We start from the raw sequence: 17,470 nt of genomic DNA, 5'->3' as shown, positions 1-17,470 counted from the left end.
AGCAGATTATTTATGTTTTCCTTGCATTGGAAGACACAAAATAGTTTATGAATATCCACATAAGGCAACAACAAGAATATAAATATCCACATAAGGCAACAACAAGAATATAAATATCCACATAAGGCAACAACAAGAATATAAATATCCACATAAGGCAACAACAAGAATATAAATATCCACATAAGGCAACAACAAGAATATAAATATCCACATAAGGCAACAACAAGAATATAAATATCCACATAAGGCAACAACAAGAATATGAATATCCACATAAGGCAACAACAAGAATATGAATATCCACATAAGGCAACAACAAGAATATGAATATCCACATAAGGCAACAACAAGAATATGAATATCCAAATATTAGGCAACAACACAAATTTTGTGTATCAGGTTTCTATATCTGATGTTTTTAATTATATTAGGATTTATTCACAGTAAACAGTTCAACATACCAGTTGTTGTATATGACCGCTAACTTATTATATCAAATTATTTAAAATTAGATAAGTGAAGGGACAATATTTCTTGGCATTTTAAGCCCCTCTCTCATTTTTTTAAAAAATCCAGCCAGAACTAATGACCCAATAACTCTTTCATGGCTTTATTAAACCCTATTTAGACAAGGAACTACTTTTTGCAACTTCTTTTCCTTAAGTGTAAGAAGATGTGTGACTACTTCTTTTCCTTAAGTGTAAGAAGATGTGACTACTTCTTTTCCTTAAGTGTAAAAAGATGTGTGAATACTTTTTTCCTAATTAAGTGTAAGAAGATGTGTGACTACTTCTTTTCCTTTTAAAAATGTAAGAAGATATGTGACTACTTCTTTTCCTTAAGTGTAAGAAGATGTGACTACTTCTTTTCCTTAAGTGTAAGAAGATGTGTGAATACTTTTTTTCCTAATTAAGTGTAAGAAGATGTGTGACTACTTCTTTTCCTTTTAAAAGTGTAAGAAGATGTGTGACTACTTCTTTTCCTTTTAAAAGTGTAAGAAGATGTGTGACTACTTCTTTTCCTTTTAAAAGTGTAAGAAGATGTGTGACTACTTCTTTTCCTTAAGTGTAAGAAGATGTGACTACTTCTTTTCATTAAGTGTAAGAAGATGTGTGACTATTTCTTTTCCTTAAGTGTAAGAAGATGTGTGACTACTTCTTTTCCTTAAGTGTAAGAAGATGTGTGACTACTTCTTTTCCTTAAGTGTAAGAAGATGTGTGACTACTTCTTTTCCTAATTAAGTGTAAGAAGATGTGTGACTACTTCTTTTCCTAATTAAGTGTAAGAAGATGTGTGACTACTTCTTTTCCTTAAGTGTAAGAAGATGTGTGACTACTTCTTTTCCTTAAGTGTAAGAAGATGTGTGACTACTTCTTTATGTACTGTGGATTCATTTATTTTCGTGGACAACAATTTTCCTGGTTTGAGTTAGATTGCATGGCTTTTCCAAAGTCTGCATACAAGCCAATAGAAATTTTGTACCTCGTTTAACATTTAAATTCGTGGTTCACATTTAAGCACAAAATCCCTGAAAATTGATATCCCACGAATATTAATGAATCCACAGTATATATGTTTACTTTACCATAAAATTCATAAAAAGGAAAGTTTAAAAATATTAATCTTCTAGCTGAATGCATGTATTTATATATATAGCTGCTCAAATTTAGCTCATAGTTAAAAGGTCAGAGCTTACAGTCAATAAACATTAGAGTACAATCATCATACTCGATAACTCAGACTCAGAAATCAACCATTGGAAATACTAGATTGTGTGTTTTTAGCACAAATAATGTACTGAATAATGTTTTATGAATGAAATGCTCTGTGCCAGTATCTTGGATTAGTTACTTATACCTGCATGGAAAAAAATCACCCTCAAAAATTTTCAGGATTATTTTTTTTTCATGTTTATGCCCCATTTAAGGGCATTATTTTTTCTGGTCTGTACGTTGTCCATTTGTCTGTCCGTTTGTTTGTCTGTCCCACTTCAGGTTTAAGTTTTTGGTCAAGGTAGTTTTGATTATGTTGAAGTCCAATCAACTTGAAACTTAGTAAACATGTTCCCTCTGATCTGATCTTTCTAATTTAAATGCCAAATTACAGATTTTATCCTATTTTCACAGTCCACTGAACATAGAAAATGATAGTGCGGATGACGCATCCGTGCTCTTAAGACACATTCTTGTTTATTTCTTTTTTCAAAATTGATTTAGAAAATTGAGGATTTTCCAGATAATTTGAAAAAACTCAGTTGATTTTAATATTTATGCCATTACATGTAAATGATATTTATTGCTTTTATGATCAAATAGTATTATCATTCATAATCAATGTCCTGTGAGTGAAAGAAGGAAATGAACAACTTGAAATTGACCCTAAATCTTTAACAAACAGCACAACTTTTTTTAAGGTTACATTTTCTACTAAAAGGTTTACCATTAATATTGTATTTTAATCTTTAGTTATTCCTAATACTAAGCATCGCTTTTATTAATGAAATATTTAAGGATTTCTCTTTTCTATATTATTTTCTGTCAACTTTTATTGCGAACCCCATCATAGTTTTCCATAGATTCACCTGCAAGTTACCTGTCCATTTAAACTTTTGGCAGTTCTATTGTCCCATCTAACAAATACAACAGGTATTGTTCTCTGTGTAGTTTATTCACTCAGACCTTTAAATTTCTTCTAGGAGAAATATATCACTCATTGATTAATCTACCTGAGTAAAAAATTGAACTGTCAATGAAGAAAAAATACTTATACCAATACTAAGTAAGGACTCACAAAACTGCATGTGGTGTTGTATTTATTCGATACCTGGAGTAACTCGTTTTTAATGTGTTCAATATTACATTTGTAAGGCCAATTATTGCGAACCCTATCATAGTTTTCCATAGATTCACCTGCAAGTTACCTGTCCATTTAAACTTTTGGCAGTTCTATTGTCCCATCTAACAAATACACAGGTATTGTTCTCTGTGTAGTTTATTCACTCAGACCTTTAAATTTCTTCTAGGAGAAATATATCACTCACTGATTAATCTACCTGAGTAAAAAATTGAACTGTCAATGAAGAAAAAATACTTATACCAATACTAAGTAAGGACTCACAAAACTGCATGTGGTGTTGTATTTATTCGATACATGGAGTAACTCGTTTTTAATGTGTTCAATATTACATTTGTATTAATACTGATTCAAAAATTAAAAGTTGATTTCTGATCAAATATTCAATATTTTTGTGTGTTTGATAAATAAAAAATTGAATATTATTATTTTTAAATTAAGGTCTTCATAAACATAAGTCTATAAATGAACAACAGCAAAAACATGTAAATTCATTGGAAAATACTAAAAAATTGTCTGAAATAAACTTTTTAGTATTAAACCAGATTTTATATTGAACAGATTGAAAATATATTAATGATAATATTGAATAAATACAATATTGCATACAGTTTATGTGAGTTATTAGAAGTATTTCAATAAAAAAGAAGATAACTTTTTGGTCAGGTAAATTAATCAATGAGTGATATATTTCTCCTAGAAGAAATTTAAAGGTCCCAGTGAATAAACTACACAGAGAACAATACCTGTTGTATTTGTTAGATGGGACAATAGGACTTACAAAAGTTTAAATGGACAGGTAACTTGCAGGTGAATCTATGGAAAACTAAGATAGGGTTCGCAATAATATAAAATAAATATTATGGTGTTGGTATTTAAGTTTTATGCCAGACACATAGCTAAAACCAGGGTATTTATAAATTTCTTGAGTTTGTTGAATGTTAAGTTTCATTGTTTTACACAACCGTTCTTGATTTTGTTATAAAGTTTAAATGTTGAGTATTATGCATTTTTGGTTATTAAAAGTTCATGAATTTTATTGTTTATTTACTGGCTGTTATATATATTCATCAATGTAAACTGTCAAATCTAAATTTTATTAAAGTAAACCATTATAGGTCAAAGTACGTCCTTCAACAGCAAACCTTGCCTGACCCTGAACAGCTAATGAATAAAAGTTATATATTCATGTAGTAAAATTAATAAGGAATTGAATGATGTTAGATTTAATTTCTTAAAAATGGATCTTTCACAATTTCAAGATATTAAACTTGCTGCCTCAAATATCTAGAATCAACACCATTTGTATATTTTCTTTGATTTACAAACAGAATATACAGCCATTTTTCTGCATTAAAGATAAAAGATATATCATGAGCATAAATTTTTGAAATTTTTTTCAACTGTTAATAAACACAGTCTTTTATGTTATAGGGACCTACTGAAGAGGAGATTAAGGAGAGAGTTAAGGCTATATATATAGCTGAGTTATTGAGACGTATTGATAGATCTGGTACCTTAGACGTCACAAGTGGAACAGTCGTAGGATATCCAGTCTATACAGAAGATGATCCAGTGTTACAATTTAACACAGAAAAAAATGGATATGAATTCAATAAAGATGAACCACTAAAATGGGACCCAGAGCTTGACTGTGAATATTTGAGAGATGCTCTCAAAGGATGGGGTATGATTTTTTTTTTCATTTACTAGATTGGGATCCTTCTGGTACAGGAGGGGGCATGTGTCTGATTGGTCCAAGAAGCTAAACTATGGTACCACTAACCTGTAAATCTAAGTTTGTGGTTCTCTCCAGGCACTCTACCAAATAGCTAAGGCCAACATTAAAAATATCTTTGTTTCCCCTCCCCCGACTGAGGTTGTTAGAGTATGGGTAGGTAGGTAGGCAAATTATTTTATTTTATTCCTTGATATGGTTTTCTATATATTGAATTTGTACAAAATTCAACAGGTAAGGCTCAAGTCAAGAAAAGTGGGATATTCCCTGTATTCTAATTCAATGTACACCACAGTTTTCTGGTTTTTAAAAAAAACAGTATACAGGGACCTCCTTTTTCCCCTATTCATTTAATGTAATGAAATCTACAAAAGTGCACATTCTACTTGTGATAACAATGCTTAATGATAGCAAGTGTTTTTAGTTAAAAGTCAAGCTTATTTCATGTCTAGTTTGATGCATAACTCACAACAAAACAATTCCTTTGTTCACCAATTCATACCTTGATCATCAATTATGAGATAACAAAAAGATACATGTATGTTAATCACTTGGGAATTTAAAAAAAATCAATGATTAAAAATTTTCAATAGAAGTGAACATAATTCAGTTATGTTCAGTTACACCTGGATCATGCAGCTTGGTCAATTGATTCCTAAACAAAGATTTGTATGTTTTTTCAAGTTCTAGAAGAAACAAGGCTTCACTTTATATTCATGTTTTGTATTTTCTAAAATACTTTTAATAAGTATTTACAAATTCTACTGATGCAGTTATAACGTTAAAACGTGCCCTTTTGTAATTTTCATGCCATAAATTGAAAAATGAAATCCTATTTAAACTTGGTTTTGTTTACACAAGAAAACAGGGACGTTCCCTGAAAGCAGGGAATACATGTATCCCACATTTCCTGACTTGTGCCCAACCTGTTCAAAGACAAAGTAGATAGATTTTAAAGCACGAGTCCGACCATTTTTACTCAAAATCTTTAAGATTTAATCCTTTAAATAGGAACAGAGGTTAGACACAAAGTAAATCAAGATGCACTCAGCAGATTGAAAAATGCTTCAGTTTTTTTTATTTTTCAAAAAAGATCACCCTTGCACACAAGCAAATCGTGTGGCAAAGCATTTTGTTTGTTTTCCTTGATTCCGAATCATGTAGACGCTTCAATGCAAAAATACCTTGATTTAAAATGCTCGTTGACTACAGCATCGGAAAGGTATCACCAAAACCCAACGATCGTTGACTACAGCATCGGAAAGATATCACCAATAACCAACATAGCAAAAGAAAAAGAATAGCCAAAAAAAAATTTCAGGTCGCAGTGATTTTACCGGGTCGGTCGGGTGAGGGGAAACAAACAATATTTTATTTTTGGCCTAATATTACTGAAAGTGGCATTCAAACACCAAAAAATCAATCCTCAATCCTTGGACTAGTTAGGGTTGTTATTAATAATTTGTCTTGCATTTTATCAAAGACTTAAAGGGGATTTAATCCTATATATTATATAATTGATACGCCAGACACACGTTTCGTCTACATAAGACTCACCTGTGACGCTCAGATCAAAGTAGTTAGAAAGCTAAACAAGTATAAAGATGAAGATCATTGAGGTCCTAAATTCCAAAATATGGCTAAGAAGTCTACACATTTAAAAAAAATACTTGCTGTGAAAGTACTTTTATTCGTGGGGTACCAATTTTCGTGGTTTTCGTGGATGACTTTATCAACGAATTTAAGTGTCCAACGAAATAAAAAAAACATTGTCTAAATCAAGACATGGAAAGATCCCCTTCGGTAGGTTTGACTACTGATATGACATGTATGATCTAGTCTAAGAGAAGATATTGAATAGCGCCAAATCTGAGAATACTTTAAAGGCAGTCACAGAACTACAACCGCATGCAGGATTATACCCATTTAATCTTTAATAACCTAAAATGTACGACTTTTGTTTTTGATCGATGAAAGTCAGATTTACGGTATTGATATGGTAGTATGATAAAGTGTTCATTTTAAATCCTCATAGTTCTCGTACATATAAGAAATAAAAATTTTATGCTGGTCTTGATTTTGAAAAGAATTATTTGACAATTCATAGCATTTGTTTATGTTACTGTTTTCTTTAGGTGACATGTTTATGGCCTAATTAACACCTTTGATGGTCTTTAAGCTGTTGATCACTCTATCATGGATTAATTGATTTACACGTGTCAATGTTTACTTTGCAATTTCCTTCAATCTAGACTATTTGTAACCCTCGTTTCTAAAGGCTTCAATTTTTCAATTATTTTTTTTTAGAAAACTAACATCCACGAATTTAAAAACCCACGAACATGTAAATATTGCTCAAACCACGAATTAAAGTACTTTTACAGTAGTAAATATTCATAAACTGTAACTTACAATGTAAACTATAATATTTTTCTTATCAGCTGCCATCTCTTTTTAAGTTTTTTCTTAATTGCCCTATGTATGTTTCTTGTTTGCTGTGAAGCTGTTGGTAGGCAATACATTGAATTCTAGATTCCAATCTTTATAATGTGTTATAGGTACAAATGAAGACGCTATTATCCATGTAATTGCAACCAGATGTAATGCTCAGAGACAAGAACTAAAGACATGTTTCAAAACAGCTTATGGAAGGGTAAGATAAGTAATTGTAAAGAGTCATGATTCAGAAAAGAGAGACAAAAGATACCAGAGGGACATTAAAACTCATAATAGGGGGGGGGGGGAATCTCAGTTGCTTCAGAAGGGTAAGCAGATCCTGCTGAACATGTGGCACACTTCAGAAATACTTCTAGGAAAATTCAAAACGGAAAGCCCTTTATCAAATGGCAAAATCAAAATCTCAAACACATCAATGAATGGAAAACAAATTTCATATTCCTGTCTTTGTACAGGCATTTCCTTATGTAGAAAATAGTGGAATTAATCTGATTTTATAGCTAGCTTAACCTCTCACTTGACTTGTATGACAATTTTATAGAATTTCATTATATTAATAACAATGTGTTAGCAAAACAAATAAATAAAATTGTCAAAAACTGGGGTACAGCAGTCAACATTGTGTTATAATCTAAATCTTGATAAAGAGAGACTTTCTGAGATATGCCATCAACATCATCATCATCAATGAATATATCACTCTACAAAAATTTTGTGCGGTTGAAGTGCTTTTCTGGATTTCCTTAATCAGGCAAGCTCAAACCCAAATATTTAAAACCCAGGGATATATAAACACTTATAATCTGTATGACCAATGTGTCAATATCAACTTTGCCTGATCGGTGTGTAACATTAGTTTCTTATTAACTCCTTAATCTGTTAACAAAGAATGTTCTACAATTCTATATAATACAAACAGAACATTTCCTGTGTTTTAAACCCACATTTTTGAAAGCAGCTTTCATTATATTTTTTATTTTTATTTTGTAGGATTTGGTTAAAGATTTGAAAGGAGATTTATCATTTAACTTTGAGACAGCAGTGTTAGCCTTGTTTGTTCCACCTGCAGAGTATGATGCTTGGGCAATTAAGGAAGCTATTTATGTAAGATTCTGCTTTTTAATATGGTTTGTTATAGGAGTTGAAAGTCATTACAGTTATTTTTTTTCATACATTGGTGACTTGTTGATGAATGCAAAGACAAAAATTTCTAGTTGACATTGTATTAAAAGATGTATCAGGGATTTTTCAGATAAATTGAATTGGTCAAGTATGAGGAAATGAAAATTACCTTGTATCACCTGCAGGCAATAAACAATGAAGTACTAAGAATGGAGGCAGTATATTTTTCAATGAAACATACTCAATATTTGAAATTAAACTGGAATTTTAGTTTCCAATGCATAGTCATTATTCAAAGAATAAGAAGACAATGACAAGAATAAAAAAAAGCTGCCCTCCCCCCTAAAACCGTATGTCAGAATATAAGTTAAATTAAACAGCCGGAACCTGGCAATGATCTCTGTTGCTATAGCAGTTTTTGTTCCACTGTTACCAGTAAAAACCACTATGTTACACATTCTTACTTTCTATGAATAACTACAAAATTAATACTGCCATTTAAATAATTTGTTAGAAGCTAAGATTGAAAAGCCAAAAACTGGCAATGATCTCAGATTCTGTTTCTGTTACTAGTGACACCCACTTTGAATACATGCAATTATTTATATTTTGACAGGGACCAGGTACAGATGAAAGAGCTCTGATGGAAATACTTTTGACCAGAACCAACCCACAGATAAAGGCAATCAGAGATTGTTATAATGATGGTAGGATACTGTAAAAATATTAAGAATTAAGAATAGAAATTTTGATTTATTTCAAATCTCACAGTAACTTACCATAACATGACTAGAGTTAGTAGACTATGAAGATTTAATTTAAAATTGATTAAACTAGCTTACAGTTTTTTTTTCAAATTTATCATTATTTATTAAAATTGTCTGCCCCATTGCCCTACCTTTGATAATAGAGGGGCATTAGGTTTTCTTGTTGAAGGCTTTACCATTAGAATTTTTATATCAGTTTTCATTCTAATGGACTTAGTTGAGCTACACAAAGAGCTTCTAGTTACAATGTGCTGTGTTTGTTTTTATAGTTGCAAGTCCAAATTCACAGAAAGCAAAAGGTTTGATTGATAAAGATATTGAAAATGACTGCAGTGGAGACTTCAAAAGACTTCTGGTTTCTGCTGCTCAGGTAAAAACACAACTTTGGTATCGTTGTTCAAGTAAGGATTGCTTCTTTTGTCTGATACTTAAGTTATAAAACCACTTAATATTCAGGTCTGTTGCAAAAGAACATTCAAGAAAGAAGTACATATTCTAAACAAAATAGTTCCCTCATAGAGCTGTATCTTTGTCAATAAGTGAAATATTTGGGTAGTTTTGCCCTGTTGTTCAGATCTGAAGTACTGGTTTTTGTACTATCAATTTTCCAGGAAACCTGAACACTCTAACATGCAGTTAAAGATTTGTTGAATTTTCACCACATGTCAGGATACGGTATCGTTTTGACATGAAATGCCTGCCAATTTATTTGAACTTGAGACAAAGTAGCCATTCATGCTTGAAATTGCAGAATTTAACATGAAAAGCAATGGGGCAATATATTAGTGGTTTTGTACCAAAAGAACATTAGGCCTCTAGTGTTTTTTGCACAAGTAGGGAAACATTTTTTGTCTCTGCTGCATATTTGAGATAGGTTAAAGTGATATATGCTAACTGTAGATGGAGGGAGTGCATGAGTTATTGCCACGATTAAATATTCTTTACTCTCTTCTTCACTGTCTTTGATTATGAACTGTACATTTTCATTTACAATTTCCTTTCCCTTACAAATCTCAACGTATATTCATGTACCTGTCCCAGAACAGTGACTTTAAGTCACTGGTTGTCTTTTTTATCAATACTTAAATAATTGTCAGATTAAAAATAATGAGCAAGACAAGATCTACAAATAAATCAACATACTCAAAATGGTCTGACTATTCCTTATTAGATAAAAAAAAAATGAAATTGGATTAGAGTTATTGCACTTTTATTATCATTTTTACTAACATGTTTTCATATAGAAAGGTAGGTGAAAAAAGAAGTATTTATGTCTGCATATCCTACAATAAGAAATATCTAATTTATTTATTAATTCCATTGTAGGGTAACAGATCTCACATTTCAGAAGAGAAACTTAAGAATGCAGTAGAAGAAATAATGTCAGATGGTACTCCAACAGGAATGTTTGAGGTCAACTTTGATAAGTTGTGTGATATCAAAAGAGCCAAAGCTGATGCTAAAAATCTCTTTAAAGCAGGAGAAGACAGATGGGGTACTGATGAAGAAACTTTTGTTAGGATCTTTGCCTGCAGAGATTATTACCAACTTAGAGCTACATACAATGAATATGTCAAGGTATTTAATGTCATACATATAACAATTGGCTGAAGTCTGCCTTCGGGTGCGGGAATTCCTTGCTGTTTTGAAGACCCATTGGTCGCCTTTGGCTGATTTCTGCTCTTTGGTCCGGTTGTTGCCTATTTGACACATTCTTCATTTCCGTTTTCATTTTATTTGTTGTGTTACATGGATTTCATGTGTTGGGCACAAGCCTTCGTCTATCGAAAATACAACAGTTTCCAAGTCCAGCTCATATTTTCAGGTAAAGGCATCTTCCTTTTGTTTTGGAAAATTTTAAGTTCTGAAAATGTTAAAATGAAAAAAACGTTATTAACAGTTGGTTACTTTTGGAGCACACAAAAAAATCCACAGTATTTAATGTTAAACTACATGTTATTTTTCCATAGTTTAATTATATATTTACCATTCTATTTCAGATCACTCAGAGAGATATTGAAAATTCTGTCAGCCGTGAAACATCTGGGGACTTTGAAAGAGGACTTCTATCTATTGGTATGATATAGTATTACAATTTTATTTATGTTTTATTAAAAGAAGTATATTTATTTTTTATAAAAAGTATATAAGGACGTGGGAATCTGATGTACAGTAGTTGTCGTTTGTTTATGTAATTTATATGTGTTTCTCGGTTTTTATTTTATATAGATTAGACCGTTGGTTTTCCCATTTGAATGGTTTTACACTAGTGATTTTGGGGCCTTTTATAGCTTGTTGTTCGGTGTGAGCCAAGGCTCCGTATTGAAGGCCTTACATTGACCTACAATGGTTTACTTTTTTTAAATTGTTATTTGGATTGAGAGTTGTCTCATTGGCGCTCACACCACATCTTCCTATATCTATGTGTAATTATTGTCAATATATGTTTAAACCCACAATAGAAAAAGAATCAATGACAGGTGATGGTAGGACAGTCATTAACAAATCTGATACCTAAACAGTAATTAAAAATACCAAACTTTGAAAAAAATTCAAAACAGAAAGTCTGTATTAAAATGTCACAATCAAAAGCTCAAACACATCAAACAAATGAAAAACAAATGTCATATTCCTGACTTGGTTCAAGGCGCTTTCTTATGTAGAAAATGGTGGATTAAACCTGGTTTAGTAGCTAACTAAACCAACTTATATGACAGTTGCATAAATAAATTTAACCTTGTAATGACCCCTGACTAGTGAAAAATGAATTAATTCAAAAGTCATGTCTTTATGCCTTGTTTCAATAAATACCATGGAACAGAAAAGAATAATGGAAACAACAACCAACCACTATTGAATTACAAGCTGGCTCATGACAAGCACATAAAGAATGTGCTGGAGTTAAATCCTCCTCCTTAATTTGAACTGCACAATTTAGAACAAATTCAAAATCAGTATTAAAAGGCTTCAATCATTTGATCTGCACTTATCACAAAAATGACAAAACATACACTTTTGGAAGAAACATCCACTGGAAAAAGTTCCCATGCAGTGAGTCAAATTCAGGCAGGTTTTATCATCCTTGTTAAATTTCTTGTTCATCTTTTATTTTTTAATTTCAGTGAAAAATATTAAGTGTCGTCCAAGGTTCTTTGCAGATGAATTAACATCTTCAATGAAAGGTCTAGGAACCAAGGACAATCGTCTGATCAGAATTATTACATCCAGAAGTGAGGTAAGTCTAGGGGTAAAAATTATTAAGATTTCCTCTATGGAACCAAAAGGTACTAATCTTAGATACAATGATCTTGGCGGCTGAAGAAATAAAAATTAAAGCCAAAGATTTACCACATTTCAGCCATGATGGTCATTGACTAGAATAATGGAAATATATATAGAACAAATGCTGAAATGATATTTTCCTTTGCAAATTTATAAATCAATTCAAAATGGCTAACACTATTGAACATGCTTATACAGGACTGTTTTTTGGACAGTACATTTAAAAAACTTCTGAAACGAAGTAAAATATTAGAATACAGTTACTCTACAGGTGCCTAATTTCAAAATACTATCACATTTTCTCTGTCAGACCAAACTGTAAAACTGTAAATTTGATAAAAAGGAGAAAGACATACTGTAGATATTTAATTTTTTGTGGGTTACTAATTCTTGTTAAGTTTTTTGGATGTATAAACTGCTAATTTAAATGTTCGTAAAGGTACATATTAGTACTTGTTATAGGCCTGTCATCTGTTTCCTAAGGACAAATTCTTGATTTATCTTTATATTCTCAGAAAAAGATCCTTTCTTTCAACAAACTTGATCAACAAAACATAAATGCTTTGCTTGAAATGTAGTCTTCACATTTGGTTACATTTTTTTAGTGCCAAGAGTCTGAGACAAGTGTTAATATGATGAAGTTTCCAATAGATAATAAATTTCAATGTCACTTTTGCAGAGGTAGTTTATTCTTATCATTTTGTACAAAGTAAATTTATTTGAAAAGAAATTCATATGAATAATATCTTTTCAGATTGATATGGTTCAGATCAAAAAGCATTTCTTGGAAAATAACAAGCAGACTTTATGGAAATGGTTGCAGGATGACTGCTCTGGTGACTACAGAAAATTACTGCAGGCTGTTGTTGGCAAAGATTAACACTAAATATAAGACGTTAAAGACATATTCTGTTCTGTTCTTTACTGTTTTCTTGACAATTATTCAACATTGTATCTTCTCTGTTGTGTAAAGCAATTTTTATTTATTGACTTTTAATTCCTGGTAAATAATTTTAAAAACCAAAATAATTTTTAGTAGAGATTTAAAAAAAAAAGCATACTTTGAATCTACGATCTAAATTTTCGCTTGGCATAAATACAGCATTCCAAGTTAATTTTTTTTAGTAGATGTAGGATACTTGAATTTATATTGCAGATATGCTAAGTTGCATGTGTCCGCATTTTTTTGGTCAAAATCTAGCATTAAAATTTATTTCAGTTACGTTGTACAATGATTTCTGTGCAATAAAATAGAAACGATTATTTTTCTGTCATATTTGCTTCAATTTTTTTATTTGTTATCCTGTCCATGTTGTTATTTATAAACATTTCCTCCATGCATCTGTAATAAATTAAAAAAAAGGAGACAATAGATATAAAGATACACAGTATACTTTTTGTATTTATACATATGATTGTACATTCCGTCCATGTATACTATGATTTTATAGCATTTAATTGATTTATTTCCCTTTAACAGATATGTGATATGATCCTCAACACGTAATTATACCTCAATGGAATATTGTATTTCCTGTTTGTCATACTATAATTTCTTTATTTAGGTTAGTTAATGTGATATGTTAAACTGTGTTACCTTTTTTGTGATATGAATAGTAGCATTATTTTTTTTAAACTTTATTTTACTAACCCTCTTATTTCATGTTGTCTTGTATCTAAACGATGTAGGTCTATAATGAATTAAATTAAAAAAAGAAGTATAAAAATCTTGCATAAAGTTTCATCCACTATTACTAGCAATAAGTTTAATAATTTACAAAACATATCAATTGTACAATTTACTCTTTATATGAAAGGTCAAAATTAGACACTTATGCATGCTGGACAATTTTGTAATTTGTAATATCACATTTAACGAAGGGTACATTGATTCATTTTAAAACTGATTGTTTTTTACAATTACTTGATTTATAAAAATGAGAGTTGAAAATTATTTCACATTTGACCAAATAAAATAGATCTACACATTGTCTTTGTTGTTTGTATATACTTTGCTGGAACAATAAAAAGTGTTAATATAAAAATAAGAAGATGTTGTATGATTGCCAATGAGAACCAATTCTGCACAATTTATTCAAACAAAATAATGTAGAAGGTTAGTATATGTAGGTCACTGTAAGGCCTTTTAACAATTAGCAAAACCAATACCACATAGCAATCTTTAAAGGCCCTAAAAGACAAATGTCAGGACTTAATTGAAAGCCCAAATAATTAAAAACATGACCAATAATTCAAAAAAGGTAATGCTAGAATTTTAGATATTTTTTGTGCTTTGATTTTTTCGTCATAGTAAAGGCGCTCTCCCAAAATTCGACTGTTTATTATAAATAATGGGGCACATATTTGAACTAGTCAAAAACAGTTTTTTCTGCATTTAATGTAGGAGGAAACTTAGCTGTACAATGTATAACCAGAAAGGCTTTGGATCTTGCAAATATTACAAAAACCCACCAAGATAATCTTAGCCTGACTTTTTATGCTCCATTTATGGACATTATGTTTTCTGGTCTGTCCGTCCGTCTGTCATTTCGTTTCATTCGTTTGTCTTTTTGTCCGTTTGTCCGTTCATCCTGCTTCAGGTTAATGTTTTTGGTCGAGGTAGTTTTTGATAAAGTTGACTTCCAATCAACTTGAAACTTAGTACAGATATGATCTTTCTAATTTTAACGCCAAATTAGAGACCCCCCCCCCCCCCCCCATTTTCATGGTCCATTGAACATAGAAAATGATAGTGCAAAGTTCAGGTTAAAGTTTTTGGTCAAGGTAGTTTTTTATGAAGTTGAAGTCCAATCAACCTGAACATGTTGAAACTAAGTAAACATATGTTTCCTATGCTATGATCTCTCTAATTTTAATTCCAAATTAGAGATTTTCCACCATTTTCACAGTCCATTGAACATACAAAATGATAGTGCGGATGGGGCATCCGTGTACTTGGGACACATTCTTGTTCAATCCTAGTTTCTTGTAAATTTAGCAAAATCTATTGTCGGTGAGGTTATGAAACATATTCTCATCAAGATAAGCACTTGTAATTTTAAATGCTAGGAAATCTTTGGAAATTTCTAATGTGGACCGTTCTTTGACGACTTGTACTTTTACTTTTATGAAGAAGTGTCCTTTCAGAAGTCTCTCGGGAAGAATGAAAAGATACTAGCATAATCCTATTACTATTCGTTTTGCTTTAAAGATGATGTCCTGTCACTACATTTTCAAGGTTTTGTGACTTATGTTGAATGCATTTTCCATCCCATCTTTGAAATAAAGAATATCAAATATGCAGTTGAGTTATAGTGGACACACATATAGAAATTGACAATGGTGGTCAGTTGCATTGAAAAACAAATGCTCCATTGCTATGTAGCATCTTCCTTGTAGCACCTACATATAGTGTGGATATCTCCCAGCTAAAACAAGATTAAAGGGTTTGTTTTTCTTATGCTATAATTTATAGGGAAGTTTATATGGTCAATTTTATAAATTTTCTGTTTACAATTCGAAAAACTAAGGATTTTCATATCCCAAGCATATATAACCTATGCATTATTTGGCACAACTTTTTGGAATTTTGGGTCTTCAATGCTCTTCAACTTTGTACCTTTAAAACTATAGTGATTTGAGCATCAATGATAAGTCTTATATATATACACGAAACGTGCGTCTGGCGTATAAAACTATAATCCTCGTACCTTTGATAACTTTATTGTTTCTGAGTAAGAAGTTCATCAATAGAGAATGTTATTAAGTTAAACTGTCATGGAATAATTGTGTCACCGGTGACACGAATATTTCTAAATGAAGTAATTATCATCATTTTTTTTACTTGATTGATAAATCACCTATTTTGTATTTAGGACAGGCTAAGCATCAAGCGAATTTCTACTTTTAAAGTTTCAATGTACAACTACTGTTTCTTACAATATGGGATTTAATCATTTGATTTGTTTTCAGGTAAGAAAATCTTTATAAACTTCATGGAAGACAAAGCAACCAACAGACATAAAAAAAACCAACAGAAACATAACAAAATCAAATTTCAAAAATCTTTATCTCTGTTTAAATGAATTATTCAAAATACCAATGATTGTGTAACCCAGGAATATATTACTTTCGCTCTATTTTTCAAAACCATTGGTAATTTTTGGTCCACGGTGCTCTTTAACCTTTTTCACTATTGGGTCTGTTGTTAACCAAACATGCGTCTAGTGTACAGAATTATAAGTCTGGCATCTTTGATCAGTATTGTTTAACCACCAAAGGGTCGATGCCACTGCCTTTGAAGGTATTATAAAGGGTATTACTAGCCAAGCAGTCATCACTTTAATTGACGTAGGTAATCTTTGATAAAAATCGAACATATTCATAAATTAAATGTTTATGATATTTTAATTGTTCGACAGAACTTTTTATTTTGTCCAAAACTTTATGATACTTGGGTTCTTAAGGCTCTTTAAACGCTTGCTATATTTGACCTTTACTTTTATTTGTCGAGTGCAAATGTTTTTTGCAGACTTTTTTTATACGAAATGACGTTATGGCGAACACAATTATAAGCCTGGTATTTTTTATGAGTCTTTTTTATTTATAGGTCAAAATACAATTGCAATCTTCAATAAAAAGAGTTAATTTCATGATTGCGACAAAACATTTTTATTCATGTTTATATAATTTGCAAATACAACGTCTCATAGTAAAGTTAGATACATTTGAGAAATACACTTCTTATATTATCAAGTTCAGGTACACCATATGTTTGCCTCATGTGAATAACAACAATTCCAACACCATCAAGTTGTGTAGCTGGATTCGGGTTTTGATTATCGAACTTGTTTGGTAATATCATAACTCCTGACTTGTTAAACTATCTATCCTTACTAGTTTTGTTGGCGTTCCTGGTAAAAGCAAATCCCGAAAAGCTATTCAAATCCACGAAATCTTATTTTTATTTATAATAATTACATTTTAAAGTAATCCTAAGATACTTTAAATTTGTATTTCTATTCATGATATAATGCAGTCAATATTTTTGATTATAGGGGAAGAAGCAAAATAAATCTAATATACCTTGAATACATGAAAAGATTTTCATGTTTAATGTTTTATATTATTTCCTCGTATGAACTTGAATAAATGTGTTGTGTAAGCTAATACACCAAACGCCTCTGGTTTTTACAAGGAAGATATAACCGAAACGATAAATGACTATAAACAGTTTAAAAGTGTTTTA

General features: G+C 31.0%; 1 protein-coding gene across 1 annotated transcript in view; it reads left to right on the top strand.

Moving 5' to 3' along the window:
* LOC139490096 (annexin A3-like) overlaps positions 1-14,211 on the top strand; it is a gene marked incomplete in the record, with an annotated part of 17,868 nt that extends 3,657 nt beyond the window's left edge. Inside the window, 10 exon segments of the mRNA XM_071276947.1 lie at positions 3,737-3,766; positions 4,291-4,543; positions 7,153-7,247; positions 8,042-8,155; positions 8,790-8,880; positions 9,210-9,310; positions 10,267-10,518; positions 10,941-11,016; positions 12,063-12,175; positions 12,977-14,211. Coding sequence (XP_071133048.1) covers positions 3,737-3,766; positions 4,291-4,543; positions 7,153-7,247; positions 8,042-8,155; positions 8,790-8,880; positions 9,210-9,310; positions 10,267-10,518; positions 10,941-11,016; positions 12,063-12,175; positions 12,977-13,102 — 1,251 coding nt within the window.
* Between the last annotated feature and the right edge of the window lie 3,259 nt (positions 14,212-17,470).

This window comes from Mytilus edulis, chromosome 9 (assembly GCF_963676685.1).
Source record: "Mytilus edulis chromosome 9, xbMytEdul2.2, whole genome shotgun sequence".
NCBI classification, from domain to species: Eukaryota; Metazoa; Mollusca; class Bivalvia; order Mytilida; family Mytilidae; genus Mytilus; species Mytilus edulis.
Note: the sequence above shows the minus strand (reverse complement) of the source record. Positions and strands in the feature narration are given on the sequence as shown.